At 39.9% G+C, this 18612-nt stretch overlaps 1 protein-coding gene across 1 annotated transcript in view; it reads right to left on the bottom strand.

Annotated features, from left to right (window-relative positions):
- Window positions 1-18612, bottom strand: part of PGBD5 (piggyBac transposable element derived 5) — a 71394-nt gene that overhangs the window by 25675 nt on the left and 27107 nt on the right. Inside the window, exons 3-4 of the mRNA XM_062573678.1 lie at window positions 11676-12103; window positions 3025-3159 (exon numbers count right to left, since the gene is read on the bottom strand). Of these exons, the coding sequence (XP_062429662.1) occupies window positions 3025-3159; window positions 11676-12103 (563 nt within the window). The remainder of the gene's footprint in view (window positions 1-3024; window positions 3160-11675; window positions 12104-18612) is intronic.

The following is an 18612-nucleotide window of genomic DNA, read 5'->3' as shown; positions in this document are numbered from 1 at the left end:
TTTGGTTTCCAGGGTCAAAGATAAGTGAAAGAGGCAACACTATCAGGGGCAGTTTTGCTGCCTACTTTGCCAAAGTCAGCCCTTCTGCAGCAGGACATTTATTTTCTTTTAAACCTCTAAAATTTTTGCTCACGTTCTAAGCTGCTATAGATGTACATTTACGTTGTTTGAGTGATCTGCCCTTCCTGCATGTTCCCACTTGGTTAGCTGACCGTGAAAGGTACTCGACAACAAAGTTATTCACTGCAACACGATGCTTTGCTTTAGAAACTCTGAAGCAGAGATACAATCTGAAATTGAGTATCCATCCTAGAACAGAGACTTAATTGTCAATGGTGGAGTCATCTGTATTACAGGAATCAGAGCTGGAAAAGTAGCCTAATATATATACACGTACACATTACTTATATTATGCATATATAAACCTATGCACCTTCTCATACTCACAAGTAATATTTGGGGTTTATGCTACTTCTGTTCCATAAATGATTTATTGAGCAGAATTGTTAACCAAGCACCATTCGCTTATAAAAGCCAATGATGAGCCATCAGACAAAAGTGTACTTTGGTGTATTTACTTACACCAAAAAAGTGATTCAGAGTTTTGTTCATGAGAACAAGCAGAGAGAGGAATCTGGGGAGTCAAACACCTAAAACTCTGAACATTGCCAACTACGCAGTGAGCTTCCAACTATGAGTTGTTCACAGAATACGTCTACATGTGGCTTCAAAACACTGATGTGTATTCTATGTTAGGAAAACAAAAGAACCAACCAACCAGATCTTTTCATTGGAGAAAAAACAGACCAGTGGAAAAACTGGGATGTCTCCAAATAGATATATTTAACATCACACAAATCACAGAGGTTTAGAGGACCTTGCTTTGAGTCAGAATCATCATGAACCTCTTGAGATTCCTTCCTTACTCTCTCCTTTGTCTGGGCTGCTTCACCTTTTCTTTTACCTGTATCTTTTCTAGACTTTTGAAACTGAATGAACCTGACATACGAAGTGTTTAGTGCCATGTTTTATCCTGAATAAAATGACCCTTGATGTCAACACGCAGAAAGCAATGAGAAAATTCATTCACAGAATTTCTGAAAGTTTCCAAGTGGGAATGGCAGGCTTTTTTTGAGAGTACATAGGTGCCAAACCAGTCAGTCCTTGTCCACTAAGCAACAAGTCCTTCCTGATGATGGCAGTTTCACAAGAGATGGAGGAGAAGGTATGTGCACACACAGAGGAGAAAATATCAAATTATTTTCCTGTTTAGACCAGTTCTCTCCATATGTTAAACAGAAAAAAGCCTCTTTCTACTATAGTAAATAACACAAGTAGCCACCAAATAAGTGCTCTGGATTCCTCAAGTTCCTTGGTAAGTGTGCAGGGAAGGTAGTAACACATAACTGAACATGGGTGGCATTTCAAATATACCACAGTTGAAGACACCCCTCCTGAGACTAGGTTTTCCCATTTTAGCATAAATGTTCATACTCTTGAATATTCATTTTCACCCTTCTCTAAGGTCCCTATCACCCAATCATGTTAGCACAATGATAATTAGAGTCAAGTCATGGAACGAAGATAGAAGGCTGTTCAGGAGATTTTGGATGTCATCTAGATGCAAGTGAAGCATAAGTATCTATTTCATTAAGGATGCAAGAGACTTAGGGAGTGCTGAGCATTTATTCTGTTTCAACTGACATTCTATTAATTTACTCTCTCAATGGACAGGAAGAGAGATGCAGCATATTTGTACTTCAGAATCTGACATCTCTGGCACATCTGAAGATTTATTAGTTTGGTGGTGGTTGGTATGGTAAGGGAGACCAGCAAACTTTATTCTTTCTGTATCCATTATGCTTCAGTAATAAGCTGCATGCGGGATAGATAGGAGTTCACCTTTGAAATTAAGCACTCTGCCTCTGTATAGCAAATACTTTATAAAAACCTTGAGAACAGAAACTTCCAAGGACACCTCACAAGATGAACCTATTCTATTGGATAAAACAACTGCTGTAAAATCTGGATGGAAGAAGTGTGATCCCAACTTTCTTTTCACTGTGAATTGCATAGCTGAAAATGCAGTCTCCTCTTTCCAGGTAGCCTCTTTTCTTGCATAGCTCTCCAAACAGTTATAGTGATTCACAGATCAGATTTTACTTTGAACAAGTGTTCAACCACAGTAAATCCACAGGCCCTGTAGTTTTGACATGTATTCAGTCTGAGCAGTCAGTGTGTGCTTGTCGTACCTGCACTTCAGAATTGCTGCTCTGGAACATGCATGACACCAAGTTTTCACAGAAGCTTTCAAGAAATATCAGAACATATTCACTGCCTCACCTCTAGGAATCAGAATAAATGTCTAGATTTTTAAGAGCTCTGAAAAATACATCAGCAGCTGTAGACTCTGAGAATTTGAAAATTTGTCCCCAATGCTTTACAACACACCAAATACAAATCTTTTAACATGTCTCTCCTGCTCAAGCTCATGTATTATCTTGAAGTCATGTCAGATTTTATTTCTTTGGCAGAGAAGTAGAGGTGTGAAAAGAGATGTAATATACAATCCTGCTAACATGTTGCTCACAGAAAACTGGGTATCTTGATACCATATTGACTTAGCCTATTGGACATAGCTGGCTATCATAGATGCAGTATTATCCTTCTTGGAGAAAGGAGCTGATTCATTAAAAAGGACAGGTGTCGTAGTACCTAGATGTTTAGATAAACTTAGGGTTACAAAAGGACAGATTCTGTAACTGTTTCAATTTAATGAGCTCAGGGATGACAGTCAGAGGGACAGTGTTAAAGACGGGCACCCTCAGTTAAATCATTCAGCAAACAAACCATTGGGAACTTGTTGCCATGAGCCTTCAGATCTAGTATCTGTGGGAATCAGAGGCCTGCTGCATTCAGACTGTAGCCCCTTGCAAGCCTACGAATAGAAGTGACCGTTATCACTGATCCTGCAACATACATACCTGCTAGGAACTCAGTCAGATCTTAAGAGGTAAAACCTACCTGACAGATGAAACCAGTGGATGAGCACTGCCGAACCCAGAGACTGAACTTCCTCTTCTTCCTTTTGCGCAGCTCCCTCTCTGTGCACGTCGCAATGAAAACAGGATCCTCGTCAATCAGGGGCTCATGTAGTACCTGCAGTTGGACAGAAAGAGGGGGAAAAAAGAAAAACAGAAGAGTATATGATTCCTGAAAAGAAACGGCACTTTAAATTCTTCCAAGGAAACACAATCCTTGTATTATGTTTGTGCATATCACCTCATACAAAGGAGCAGCACGACTTTTGTTCAATGCTTCCACCCAACAAAAAACACAGCCTGACCAAGTACCCTCCTTTGTGGATGGCTGCTCTACATTTGGTTTGTAAGCGTGGCAAAGCACAGCTCTCCACCTCTCACCATCAGCTATAGTTTAACATTCCTCCAAAATGAAGCAGTGTTAAAAGGGTGGGAAAAAAAAACTGTTCGTGGTGTGCTCCTCCCAGCTTCATCACAAGCTTAATCTTGTTTGGTAAAATGTCTTTCACTCAAACATCCCTTGTATGTTGTAAGGTAACTCCATAGTTACAGTGAAGGAAAGCACACAGTAAAGAGGGAGAGAAATTAAGGGAAAAAAAGACATTTTCTGCTGCCACTTGTGGAGATGAAGAACAGACAAGGACATTTTTCCAGCTGGTAGCAGCTTCAGGGGAGTCTGTGTTGCCTCAGAAACTGAAAAATCGGACAAAAGGAGAGAGAAAGAGAAAGGAGAAGAGACAGGGATAGAAAAAGACAAGGCAGATTGAAGCAAGTAATGAACGTTTGTGAAAATGAAGCAATTTTTGCACTCTGAATTTAGAAGATGTAAATAGTTCTCTATTGCTTATAGCTGTTTCATTACTTTTCTCTCCATTTATTGCATACCAAAGCTGTTAGGTTTTATATTACAAAACACACCCATAGAAAAGCACTATTAGCTCCTCATAGGCCATAATTCATATTGTCTTTAAAGACATGTAAAGTAAGTCAGATAGGTTATGCCCTAAAGGAGCCCATTCTTTTCCTGTGACTATGGGGACCACCTCAGATATAAGGATCCATAATACAAAGGATGTCACTCTCAGCTGAACTCAGAAATTTCTGTGTTTGCATGTGTGTTACCTTTGCATATATACTCTCCACAGGTGCACATCTGCAGGTGCCCAGTGACAGAAATGAGAACAGTGCTGCATTAATCTGGGAGCTGCGTTCATAAGGGAGATGTGGCAGTCAAGCAGTTAAGCACCACTGATGTATTTAGAGGCCAGCAGCTGCTCGAGATGTTGACTGAACATCACTCTGTCAGCCCAAAATAGGCATCTATGCCCTTCCCATGCGGTGGTGGCTGCACGCTTTCATTTATACGCACTCCAGTTCTTAACAGCTCATAAAACATTCACAGGACCATCTGAAAGCACTCTTGTGAAATGTGCAAATTATACACCAAAATGCAGATGTAAGCAAGGATTATTGCATACAAAACTACTTGTTCTTAAATCTGCAGCTGCCCCATTACCCCACTGGAGTCAAACCCTATTCATTTCTCAAGGTCCACACAAAACGCTGTCCATTCTTTCTGAATACTCCCTGCAACACTTTGCAATTCTACCTCAAGGAGTTTGGACAGTGATTTGCAAATACTAATTTTGACCTCATTCTTTTAGGGCTTTCTACCTTTTCCCTGCAGAGGGAGGACCACATCCTTTGGGATGGGGTTGTACACGCTGTTAAGAACTGCTCAGCTTCTGGAAAGCCCTCTTACCTGTCAGATCCTGTTGAATGGTGGGGTTCAATTGTTTTAATCTCCTCCACTGTAGGAAGGGGGAAGAGCAGATAGAAAAGGCTGTATAATTTGAAGACATTTTTTACCCTCTGCCCTTAGCTCAACTCCCTCTTCTATACCACAGCATCAGCCACAGCAGCTCTAATGCATCCTTCTTACCCTTTGCATTCTTTCCCCCGTACTAAGACAGCATAAGGCCTGCCAGTCTTAAGTTTAGAAAGCAAAATTGGATTTTGAAAACCTTCTCCCCATCCTCCTCTTCCCCCTGTCCACCCTAAGCTTAGCCTTCCCCTAGGATCCTCGTTTCTCCTACTCTAAATGTTTAAGTTCTTTCTATTTCTCTGCACCTAGTGAACCGCTGGGAAGGAGGAAAGAAAATCAGACAGAATAGGGTAGAATTTGCTCTTGCTGCTAAGAGGGAATGTGGCCAGCAGAGACATTGAAAAAAGAGCCCTGGAGCTTGCTCTTCTTGCTTCCTTTAGAAAGAGCAGGGACATGAGTGCTGTCATCCCACATATATCCCTCTTTCAACAGATGTAAAGGACTTGCAAGCAGGACAGTGTCTGGGATGTGCTGGAACAGCTGATCCCCATCTCTTTTGAAAAAGAGGCAATTTGCTGCTTCTGGCAGTGTCATGGTTTTCTTATGCCAAAAGGTAGCCCTGCTGCTGCTAGCGAGCCTTATTAGTTCATCTTCTCTCCTCCACCTTAGTTTCCTTGCTCCTCCTGTTACCTCAAAATGATCTCTTTGCCAACTAACCCTGCAAAGTGATATTTGCTGCCTTCCCATTTCTGTCTTGCTGTCTTTGCAATGTCCTCTTTTCTAGGCTAGGCTTACTGCTCCCATGCCATATTCATTCTCTCCTGCTTCTTATCTTCCTAGGGAAAAAAAAAAGTATATTTTTCAGATTTTATTGATTCCTACACATACTCCTGGCTTCCTCTTCACCATGTTCAGATCACACCCCAAACTCTTTCCTCTCCCTATTCTGACTTCCTTTGATGCAAGGTATCTTGCTTTTTCTTTTTTTCCTCCAGAAATCTTTCCCATGGTCCCCTCTCAACTCTTCACTTTTTTTCCAAGTATAAGGACCTTCTCATGTGGTTGCTTCTATCCCCCTTCCTGACCCCCTCTATAATCTCATCCTTTCTCCTCTTCTTTATAGCCATCCTCACTCCTGCTAGGTCTTCTTGTTAAACTTTCACTCTCCATTTTACCTATACTCTAAGATCCTGAGTCCATTCTTGGAGTCTTGTCTCTCCAAAATTTTTCCAGCTTTCAATACACTGAACAACTAGTCATTGTCTGGAGTGTTTTCTTTCTTATACATTTTAGATCTTACCCAGACTTCTTTCCACCTTGCAATCCACTCATTGTGTTCTCATCCCAGTCCAAATAGGCTGGTAGGCAAAGACCTGAACCACTAACTACTCTGTACTCATTCTCCTCAGCCTCCACTGCCTTAGAAAATGAAGTAACATGCTTGATACCTCATGTTCACTTGGCTCTGTGGCTGTCCCTCACACAAACTGTATCTTTAGCCTATCCCCTGGATGAACTGCCTCAGCCTGTTCTGGTTTTGGTGGGTATGATCCAGCTCTGAACACAGACCCTGGGGTAACTGGACCTGCATGCAGATTCAGCTATTGTTTCTGCAGTAGCAGCTTGCATTTCTGCTTCTTTGCTTCAGAGCTCCTCCTGACCAAACTACTATTCTACTGGTCTCTGACATCTCTGCTCAGATATCTAGCTGTCAGTTCTGGTTTTGCTATGCTACATTTGAGAGCATCTCACCTTCTCTTAAGACAACGTCTTACTATCTCCTTTTCTGGTCACTGCATACTCCCCCTGCTGCTGGTCACTCTGGCCAGTGAATCTGAATGTCAGTCTTTACCTCCAACTCCTTGCAAGGTTTTCAGAGCCAAGCAGCATCTGCATTTTCTATGTTTTCTGAGCAACAGTTCTAAAATATATAGCTTTCCTACTCACCTATATAGTAAGATTTTCATTCAAGCTCACAGTCATCTTGCAAGGTTTTTCCTTCTGGCCTCAACATAAGGCAATCCTGCCCTTCTGATTGCTGCTGGAAAGTCATTTCCTTGTCCATCATATTGATCACATCTCTTCATTTTATTTCTCTCTGCTGGCTCTCTTTCTCCAATATATCCAATATCCTTTCTCTTCACTTTCAGAATCTTGCACAGCCTATCCACATTTTATTGACCATCTTTGTCACCACTGAAAGGCTAAGTCCTACTTCCAAACAAACTACAAATTTGGGGTCCTTTTGTCCATTTGTTCAGTCTTCAATCAACTCTCTGAGAAAAGATATCAGTTCTTACAGCACTCCATTACCATTAAGTAATTTAAAATAGCCTTAAAGTTTCATCATTATCTGCTGTCAAACTCTTCTCAAAATCTGGCTTTGCTCATAAAAAAAAAAAAAAAAAAAAAAAAAACAGCTGTCCAAGAGCCACTGGACATCAGCAATTTACCTTGTCATTCAAGAGTCTAACTATTCCTTTGTCTTTCCTTCTCTTCTTCTGTGTCTTTGGGGGCAGGTTTAGCCCAGTTGCTTAGAGTGTGATGCTGCTAATGCCAAGGTCACAGGTTCAATCCCCATATGGGCTATGCTGAGGGTTGGACTAGATGACCTCCAGAGGTCCCTTCCAACCTTACCATTCTATGATTCTATACTTGACCCACAACCTCTGAATACCTATGATCTTTGTATAATGTTCATACAGCCCCTAATACAGAAAAGTCCTGGTTTATGACTTGGAACAAATGGTCATTTTGAAAACAAGAAAACTGAGGCACATAGATATGACTTCACCAAAATTTTATAATTCTGAAATGCCCAATAAAAAAAAAAATCAACATTTAATCACAAGCCCATAAAATCACTAAGATTTGATCAAACTGTTATTCCTCCTTTATGATTTCAGAGAAGCTTCATCTCGCGCCGTGAGTTGGGGTTGGAATAACTGTATTGAAACTGCTTAGCTGTCTTCTACGATACTATTGAGAGTAAAATACAAAGAAGCCCTTTAGTAAGTGGCTAACCTAGAACACCATGCTTTTGGAGCAAGAGGTTGGAATCACGTCTCTGTTTTTGCCGGGGAGCTCACTACTGCCTGAGGTAAAGATTTAAGTCAGCAGCACTCATGTTCTTAACTGTTCCCAATTCATATTTCACTGGGTAGATGCAGAAAGGTCTGGTTCCACAATGCCAAGAAGAAGATATTTTGGTGGAAGAAGGGAAAGGAATGCAAGGAGTTGTGTCCCCACGGGGGACCTCTCCCCGTGGTGGAAAGGAGACCACAGACAGCAGTCTTGCCTAGTCACATCCCACTGACAAGCACATAAGTACTCAGCAGGCAAAGAAGGATGTTTGAGCAGCGATACTATTTTCTTGAGCTCCTCTGGTTTCAGTTTATATTCTTGATAGGTGACTACCCTTGAATTTGTTACAATATATCCTTTGAGCTAAATCAGGGTACTTCCTCTGTTTTCAGGATCCCACTTCTAGACAGTAGCATCACTACAAAACAAAGCAGCAAAGAGAAGACACTGATTCTAGAAACTAAACATGTAACTCCAACTCTTAGGGCTCAGGTGCAGGCAGCAGTGATTTATATATCTGTTTTGGGGAAGGGATAGGATCCAGAGAATACTCCCATCATGCTTATACAATGTAGGCCAGAATACCATTTCTTTCACTTCTGAAATTGAAGCTAGCACTGCTGATATACAATTATATTGTTCTAGACTTTCAGTACATTCATAAGCTAGAGAGTAATTATTTCTCTCTGTTTGCTCAGTATATTTAGCAAAATAATTATAACTCACTAGAATATATGCTTTGTTTTGGTATATTGGCATAGTTCTCTCTGTCTCTGTTTAGTTTCCTTTCACAGAAAGCGTGATTTCATTTTTGCATGCATATTCTTTTGGTTCACACATAAGAAAAAATCTTAAATATTTTCTGAGACAGAAATTCCATTTAAAGAGTTTTGCCTAGTTTTCCAAAATATCAAAAATATAGAAAAAACTACTGTGAAGGCAGATGTTACACTGCTATCTGACACACTTTGTTCTGTCCATGGCATTCAGGTGAACAGGGCATTTTCCTAACCCACGTTCTGTGAGTCCACATTGCCAAAGGGAGAAAATCAGTAACAACCCTGAACAGGCTTATAGCATTCAAAGAAGCCCAGGTCACTTATTTGCTTGATGCCATTTACAAGACATTAGTGTATAAGGGATCAAAACTCTGCCCAGGCAGGCACAAAGCTGCATGCTGCAGGACCCCACGGCAGCCTCACTTGAGCTTTCTTCCTTGTATGGTCCAGAGCAAGCCTAAAGCTGGAGCACAGATTGAGGCTGAGGCACAAACCATTTAGACACCATAAATCTCATGCCTAAAACATAGATGTACCTTAAATAACAAATCCATTTTGAACACAGGATTCCTGACCTTCACGGATCACAGAAACCTGGGCCCTCTTTCAAAAATGCTTTCACAGGCAGCAGATCCACTAGCCCATCTGAACGAGTCTTTTCCCTTGCCTCTTCCCTTTCTATCTGTGCAACTAGATTATTATTTCTAATCTCACTGGGTCTGACATTCTGGATTTGATGTTTGTCGCAGTCTGCTAATCTGCAGTCCAATTTCCAGGGAGAGGTTTTTCCTACTATTTCAAGCAGATGAAGTTCATATCTCACAGGGTGTGCAGCTCTGGCTGATGCCACCTAAAAAAGCGCTGGGCACAAGACTTCTTTCAGGAGGAGCTCCGGAATGTCCCTAGGAAGCTACCAGTGCTACACTAGGCTATTTTTAACAACAGATTCAAAACCTTTTTTCTTTCTCATAGAGTTATTTTTGAAGCAGTATCTTAGTGGTTTTTGTTCTGCTCAATACTCCTGAAACAAGCTGTACAGTGACGTAAGCACTGAAAAAGGGAGTGGAGGAAGAAGGAAGAGAATCTGACCATCACGTTTTCTCCTTTCCCTCCCCATCCTTTTCTTTTTTTTTCTTTTTTTTTAAGTAGCATCTCCTTAAGATGCTACTAAGCAAAAGATACTACCTAAGCAAAACCATGCATTTTGCCTGTGGAGATTTAGATGTTTAGATGTTTTTTCATTGCAAATAGGGCACTATGGGTTTCATCAATTCAGTTTGCAAACCTTGTTTGGGAGGGGGAAGGGAGAAGGAATATACATGCAAATCAAATTTTATCCTCTAATGGATTTGCACTCTCAGCAAGTCCCACAGCCCACCATTATGAGCATTTACATTAGACACAGTGATCACATTTCTGAACCCTTTATCTTCTGCCCATTGAAGTCAGTGACTAGAAGGATTAGATTTCATATCTTAATGAGAGCTTGGTCCCAACAATATCATGTTTTTAACTGTCTGCTTTGTCTTGATGTAAATGCACCTTGCAAGCCTGGCTTAGTGAGAACATGCTTGCCTCCCTTCCCCCACCCTAATAGCTTTCTGGACAGCTGCGTTGTCCTGATTTTTACAGAAATGTTTTTTATTGTCTAGAAAATAGAAAAAAAGGCTCCAATTACTTCCAGGTTACTTCCAATCTTATTTTTGGGCACCCTTGAATTGATAAGATGTATCTAAGTCTTCACTCATTCTGTGCAGTGGGCACAAAACCTGGTACTTTTAAGGGGAAAAGGAAGGAAAACAGGAGACACACAATGCCCTTTCCTCACAGCTGTGTGAAATCAGTTTATACTCTGAAAATTGAGAGTTGATTAAAAACTTACCTCAAGCTGTAACATATATGTCACATTTGCTGCTTTTCTTTCTAGACTTTTGAATTTGATCAGTAGTAAGAGCTCCAAAAGGAGCACTGTTGTGCTTCCTACCACACTGTAGTGGAAGAAAGCTTAAATATCCTATGTTGAACATTAAAAAAAAGATTTCTTTGCACTTTTTAAAAATTTTGTTCAACTGTGCAACTGTAATCAGACAACTACTAGCTTCATAAATTTCTATACTTAGTTGCTTACATTGTTAGCCCAGTCTACAGAACAGATTTCCTACAGAACAGCTTTCTACTGCACCCCTAATTGTACTTGGAAAATTCAGAAGGGACCTGTTCACTTTTATTCTAGGTGGCCTAGAAATATTTCTATTTTACTGGCACTTTGTTTGGAAATACACATGGCAATGATTTCTTCTACTGCAGCATCATCCATCATCAAAAATCAGGACTGGCACAAGGCCCAGACAGTGCTGCTGAGGGCAGCTGACAATTGCAGAGAGCAAAGACAACGGCCCACTACTCTCATTTTTTCTTTGCCCAGTCAAGGGGAGGTAGCCATGCCACTGCTGCTTCCCAGGAGAGGCTGGATGTGCAGCAGACATCAATTGCTAAGGTCAGGGCTGGTCCCTCCTAGCTAACGCAGCTTCTGCCTCCAACCACAACCAGGAGCTGCTACAGCTTCTCCCCTGGTCTAGCTGTGCCAGTTCTGCCCTTTCTGCTCTCCCTTGCAGAAGCAGCCTGCAACTTCTCATCTTCAGAATTGCCGAATTCAGCTGTGCCAACATCCCTTAAAAGTCTCCAGACTTGTTTTGACTATTAAAGCAAACAGCCACAGTTCTGAGACTTTATGCTGAAATATTCCAGATACCTGCACTGCAGAGGTAGTGCAGAGTCAGGTGGTGCTGAGCGCCTGCGTAGGACAGTGCCACTTTCTCTCACACTTCGCGGAGGCACTGCAGTCTTGCTTCATGCTGTGAATCCTTAGCTTTTCTACAGGCAGCTGTGCTCTCCGTTTTCAATCATAGTGAGGGCACATAGTTCAGATGTCAGGATAACTCTTACCTGGGTTTGCGAAGGTCTAAAAGCAGAGTCAAAGCCGTTCTGCAGAGAGTCCAGAAAAGGCTGGATTTTGTAGAGGCCATGCGATGTCTGGCTTGAGCGGAAGGCCACAATGTGGAAGTACTTCAGGATCTTCTCAAACCGTGATTGTGTCATGATAAGTGCAATGCTCTTGTTGCTGTAGAAGCCACTGCTCCAGATACTGAGAACAGACTCACAGTGGTGGATGCTGGTTGATATCATATAGCCTAAAAAGGCCTTCATTTCTGTCAAGGTGACATCAATCCAGGCATCATCACTGCCAAACCTCTCCTGGTACTTCTTGGCATACATGTTGGTTTGGACTACCATGTTCTTTAGTACGTTGTCAGGAACAAAGAGTTGAAAAAAGTCCATGGCACTGGCAGTCAAGGGCATTTTTCGTGTTGGACCTAGGACAAAAGCAAGAAGGGAAATAATCTCAGTCCTGATCATCACAAGTATGTTTACTCTAGGAATTTAAAGCAAGTTAACTTGAATATTTGACATAAATCATTATATTCAGAACCAAATCAACTTTCCTGTCACAGATATAATGGAAATGCAAGGAGCTCAGTCACAAATACTTCAGGTCAATACTCAACTTTAGCTACCATGAGCAACTTACCTGTCTGTACACAATCACAGTACTTAAAGCAATGACCATTAGGTCAGTGAGGGACTTCAACAGTGAGGATGCTCAGAAAATTAGGCCAAAGTGAGGGAGTATCAGATTCCTTGAAAGTATATCCACTATCTGACAGATCTCATCAGAAAACTGCCCTTCTCTTTTCCTTCTGTCTCCCTCCCTTATAAGTACAACACACTCTGAATAGCTCTTCCTTCAGTTTGCACGCTTATTAGCTCCTAAGACGACTTAGAGACTTAGAGGTTTGTGAAGTAACGTTTAATTTTTCTACATATGCAATATCTGTATCTCTTACTCTCAGCAGCTGTTGTGGTCTTTTTCTGAATAGTCTTTTATTTAAATGTGTTAAAGCAGTTCTTTTCATGTAGTTGTCCAGAAGCAAGGATATCTGTGCCATCCAGAAACAGTCAATATTGCTCCCATCTTAGGTGACAAATCCCTTGCACTCAGATCCTGATCCTACCTTTTCTTTTTTATTTCAAACTCCTGCTCAGTTCTCAGTCTATCATTAATCCTGCAACTTTCATATCTGTAGAGTCTTGCAGATCACATCTATGTACCTTTAAGTCCTGCATCTACACCATCACATTTTAGAGCCTCATTCTTCATACTCTGAAATCCACAAGAGACAGCACACATTAACAGAACAAGTCAAAAACATCATGTGGCTAGTTTCACTATCCCATGTCGAACGGAATATTTTTAGAATTATCATGCATAACTCAGTCTCTTTCTCACATAATACAACAAATTTTATAGTCCCAGGCTATCATTACTCTGTTTTTTCACTGATGTTGTCCTTTCTCCACAGGTTTCAAGTATTAAGAGGAAAAAAAAAGTGGAGGGCACTAACGTTTGGTAGCATTGTATCAGTGTGATAAGGTTATCCAAATACTAGATTGCATTATACTGAATTAGGAACATCAAGCCTGTCATATCACGGTATATCTCTACAATCTCTACAGCTCTGTCTCCTCTAATCCCTACCATAAGCTAATCAAGCTCCATCTTAAAAGCAGTTTTTCATGCCCATCACAGAGTGCTTTTGTCACCAAGTAAGGGCTAAGGGGACAGGGAATTCTCTCTTCTCCTGCAGAAGCTGTTTCACTGCCCAATACAGAAATCAATACACTCAAAAAGGGCAGCATGTACATAACCTAGTGGATAAGGCCATCATTAAGAGCACTTCTGCATCCCTGTGCAAAGGATTATCTTGGGTTAAAAACAAGATGATAAGAGTTGGATTCAATAAATACTGCGTACTAGTTAAACAGAATCCCTTCAAATCTCAGGTCTGTCTGAACAACATTCTTTCCAATTAAAAGCAGAAAGCGTATGTTATCTCATTTGAAGTTCTGCCTAATGGGAAAGAGTCTTCCTTGCACTACATTGCTGCTTAAATCTCGTTCTGTTCTTCCAGCTGAATCAGAGCAAGATATTTGTGATTCTGTTATCTGGAATTGTAAGGATTCATTAATGTGTTGGTTAGGTCACATGCTTTTGTACACTTTGTATCTCTGTTCACTTAGGTTTGTTACGGTAATAACTACTACTTGCAGAAATACTGCATGAAACAATATTATAGCAACTGCAGAAATACTAGGATTGGACTCACTCTTAAGCTTTAATGTTTGGGTATATCCTGCTGAACAGGAGGAACAAAAGCTATTATAACCACAGCCAAAAATGATACCAAGACATTAAAGTAGTAAATCTTCAGATTGCAGGCAGTGCCAAAAACCAAAAGTGATTTTTTTTCCTCTCAAGTATAGTGGGGAAATAAACATATATTTAAAAATTAATTTCTAGTTTTAAATTGGGAGATTGAGAAACTAGGAGTGAAATAGTTCAGCTAAAAGTGCATATATAACAACAACAGAATAAAAAGAACACTGCAGAAACCATGTTCTGGAAAGGACACAGCACAAAATTTCAGCTTAAATGATAAAAGGTTTTCTTTATTAGGTGAAAACTATGGGGCTAGAATAGATACACTTACTTAACCTTAACTGCTATTCCAGTAATAAAGCCAGTTACAAAGACTTCTCTTCTCTTGATCAGGAGATTTATATTCTGCTAGCACACACTGGACTGTTATAGCTGACATAAAATGCACTACAAATGATCGTGTATGAATGACTTACAGTACATCACTTTCTCCTTCCTCACAACTTAATCAAGTTTTGACATGCTATGAGAGATATGGCTTTCTGATAAGAACACACACCACCAAATGCATTCTTAGTTATATATGAAGTCTTGAGTAGCTATTGAATTCAACTCCAGCACTTAGGCAATCTACCAGGTAGAGGGCAGAAGTGGCTTTTAAATTCTTGCCTTTACAAGCAAGAGCTGGGAGCAGGGGTAACATTTTGAATCTTCTCTACAGCAACCAAAATACATTCATAAAGGACTAAGCCTTACAAAGTGAAATATGCTCATCTTGAGACAGGTGGCTATGGACAACAGGTAGGTGCAGGACTCCATTCTTTGGAAGTCAAGTGTCAGAAGCACAAGAGGGTAATTTTGTACGTAATTGCATTTTCAATAGCTGCACAAGTTTACCCCCAAAAGTGATGTGAAAGAAACAGGTATACCGGATAGGACACTTTCTTAGGCAGCAGACCTGATCCACTTGCCCAGAGAATCTCCTGTCTGCTCTCATGCTTGAAATAAATAAATACACAAGATCTGTATTCTGTTTGCCATGCAGAACTCACACAGCTCTATGAGAGTCATCTGAATCACTTTCTGGCTCAAATATCAACCCCATTGTTGACGAGATATGATTCTGAAAGCCCTTGCACAATCCCATTGTCTTAAAAACCATCCTCCATTGGTGAAACAAGCACCTTTAATTCATAATTTACTGAGATGCAATAAAACAACAGTAAAACTGAATTTCTGTAGGTAGAGAACTGATTTTTTTTAGCATGAATTAGGTTTTGCATAGTTAATGACTAGTCTCAAATAAATTAAGCATGACTCTAAACACACGTGTATACTCAATATACATAGAGCAAACTGCATAAGAAATTTAAATAGTGAATTTACCCTTTTCAAGTATTTTCACTTTGACTTAATTGGAACTTATCCAAAAACTACTGATATAAAATGAGTTCCAAGTTCCATATGTGCACCATTTACTCTTCAAAGCTTTATTTGGTCCAAGTTTTGACTAGTCTTCCTTTCTCTTTTGGTGAATGGGGCTTCAATAAATTGGCGGGGGGGGGGGGAAGGGGTGGCAGAGGAAAGCCTGCTAGATTTTTCAGAAATTCAGAATGCATATACAATTATGACTGCATGTACTGTACGTAAATTTATAAATTCAGATTACTCTGTCTTCTCTGCCCTAAAGTATATGTGGTGAATTTTTTAAAAATATATGTGTGTGTGTGTGTGTGTGTGTGTGTATATGTAATATGTATGTGTGTGTGTGGATGCATGTGCATACACAAACACACACACACACACATATATATATAAGATATGCATATGTATTTTTTTAGTTTTAAAAATCAACTAGGATTACTGATAGCAGTTACAGAGTCAGGGACAGAAAAGCACTCTTGGAGTGTCTAAGCACACAGGTAGATCCAGCGGTGTGTGTGTGTATCCAACATGAGATCAGAGCTTTAGTAAGCAACCTTCAACTGGGCAGCACACATACCATCACTGGTATTTTGAGCTCTCTTCACTGTGTGCATTCTGGCTTACGTCACATTTTGCAGAATACGGAAAATAATACAAACTTCCTCTATTATGATAGCATATCACACATGCTCCCCTCTTCCTTTTCACTCTACCAGTAAAACTAGCAAATGGAATTAGCAGCAGTTGCCTCGCAAGTCATTGCTGTTACTAGGTCCTATTTTGACCAGGTTGGTTCCATTTTCTGTTTTGCTCAGAGTAGTGTCTCTCCCAAAGCCACCAGGGCAGAGCAATACTTATTTAAATTATAAGAACAAAGTTGCAAAAAAATAAAGAGAGTAAGCAGGGAAAGCCATTTACATTTCCAAACGGGAGCTGAGACTGTGGAGCAGAGGCTGGCAGCTAGCCTGCAGACTGCATGCACTGCAGAGCGCGTTTTGGCTCAACTCTGCCACAGTGCTAAAACTGCAGCAACCTTGCTGGCTCAAACATGTAGCAAGAGAGCAGGCTGCATGCTCCGCTCTCAGTAAACATACATATTGTAGAAAACCCAGAAAGATTTAGGAAAAAGTTCAAGTGCAACTTCTATGCAATAGTCCTTCGGGCAACCTCTGTGCATCCTCCTGGAACCCCTGGGCTGACAGAACAGTCCCAAGCAGTCATACTTCTCCCACTGCTCCAATCTCGCCAGTATTTCTAGCCCTCTTAACTGAGTGGAATTTCAGAGAAAATAAGAACTTGAAGTGAATTACTTGCTTTCTCTTTGCTTGTCCAGTTTGCTAAATAATTTGACTAAATAATTCGAGTGCATATTTTCAATAGGTTAATTTATCCTTTTCCATTTTTCCAGTTCTCATTACCAGTCTGTCATTTAGTAGATCAGAGTTCACAGACTCAGAATAAAAGATGTAAAGTTTGAAACCTACTTTAATCAATCAATGCTTAAAACATAACATATAAATCTTAAGAAGATCAAAAAAACATTGTCATTTCGGGCAGGATAAATCTGATGTGTAAGAAAGAAAGGATAGTAGAAAAAAAATCTCTTTTTATTCTGCTATGCAAAAGAATTACTGCTCTCATTCAAAGGGTCACCAAAGTTCATGATATAATATCCCATTACCTTGACAGGCCCAGGTAATAACACATGTATGCCAATTCAAATTGCGTAAGTTTAGAAACATAAACCTTACACATAGCTGATCCAGAGGCATCCTTGACATTAATTAACTTCATGAGCCAAGCATTTAACTCTTGAATCAGTTATTACATATTAGCGGTAGAAGCATCAGTTTAAGAAACTGACAATTTAAAGTCATACCGTTGTCCTCTTTGAGCAAGACCCTGCTAATTTATAGAAAGGTACTAAGATCATGTTTACATATTCTATGCAGACATGTATCTGAAAAACAAATCTGTCCAGAATCTGTTATCTTCTGGTGAACGGGAAGTATTTTCTCCTCTGACATATGGCATAACTTTCAAAGACAAGGGTTTGACAAGCCAATTAATTCCTTCATCCTAACTTCAAGCAATTAGAGACTGTTTTAAATTCGTAAGAAGTTACCATTCCAAAAGTACACAACATGATATTTGGGTCTTACTGAAAATGTTGATGGAGCTATTTTCTGTCAGAAAGTGCAGTCATCAAAATCATTATGTTTTCACAAGAAAGTGTCAGTTGATGAAATACGACAGAAAGAAAAGTTAAACAATTTTCAGCTTTTTCAATGAGTGGAAAGCAATAGAAAGGGCAGAAAAAATAGTAACAAAATCAAAAACAATGTTTTGATATTTCTCAACTGAGAAATATCTCAGGATACTGAGACTATCTCAGGATATTTCTCAACTGAAACTTGTGAAAAACACAGTTTCCTCACATAAGCTTTGGAACGACTGGAGCTTATCTGGCTTGTCAGAAAATCAGTTTTCATATCAGCTCTGTTCCTAATGGCCTGGAAGAAATTTACATCAGACCATTCTCAAACCATATCCAGTTTGATGCCCTTATGACAAGCCTGTCAAGACAGCTTGAAGTAAGTGCATACAACAGTTCCCTTCTGCATTTTATTTCAGCTTATTTCAGATATTGTCCTCCTGCAGAAACTGGGCAGCAAAGTATCCATGTCCTAAATTTAGACTATGATGCTGCACATACTTCACTCATCTTCTCAAGACATAGCAACCAAACAGTCAGTGACAACTCTATCAGGACAAATCAAAGTAGCCCTCCTAATTTATACGAGCTGTGGCTCTGGCCAATATTTTAGGGTAAATGGGATGTTTGTTATTTTGACAGAAAAAATTTAGTTTTCTTTGAAACAGTCTAGTACAAGTGTTCTATATAAATTATCAAAACATGATCCATAGTGTCAAATTACTTGAAGTTCAGAGCCAATCTATGAGGACGCAAAGAAAAAAAGAAGATTGCATTGGCTTTCTTATATTAGAAAGAAGAAATCAGACATAACTCTTCCAAAGATGGTTCTCTTTTTGGAATATAAAGGCTATTTCAACAGCCTACACTTCTGCCTAAATTTTTACTAGATCACCTTCCCCCAGAAACTTATCTTATGCCATAGCCTTGGCAGTCAGTAGCACCACACTTTTCTTTACACTTGT

Source organism: Rhea pennata, chromosome 3, assembly GCF_028389875.1.
Source record: "Rhea pennata isolate bPtePen1 chromosome 3, bPtePen1.pri, whole genome shotgun sequence".
Classification (NCBI taxonomy): Eukaryota; Metazoa; Chordata; class Aves; order Rheiformes; family Rheidae; genus Rhea; species Rhea pennata.
This window is presented reverse-complemented; position numbering and strand designations above follow the sequence as displayed.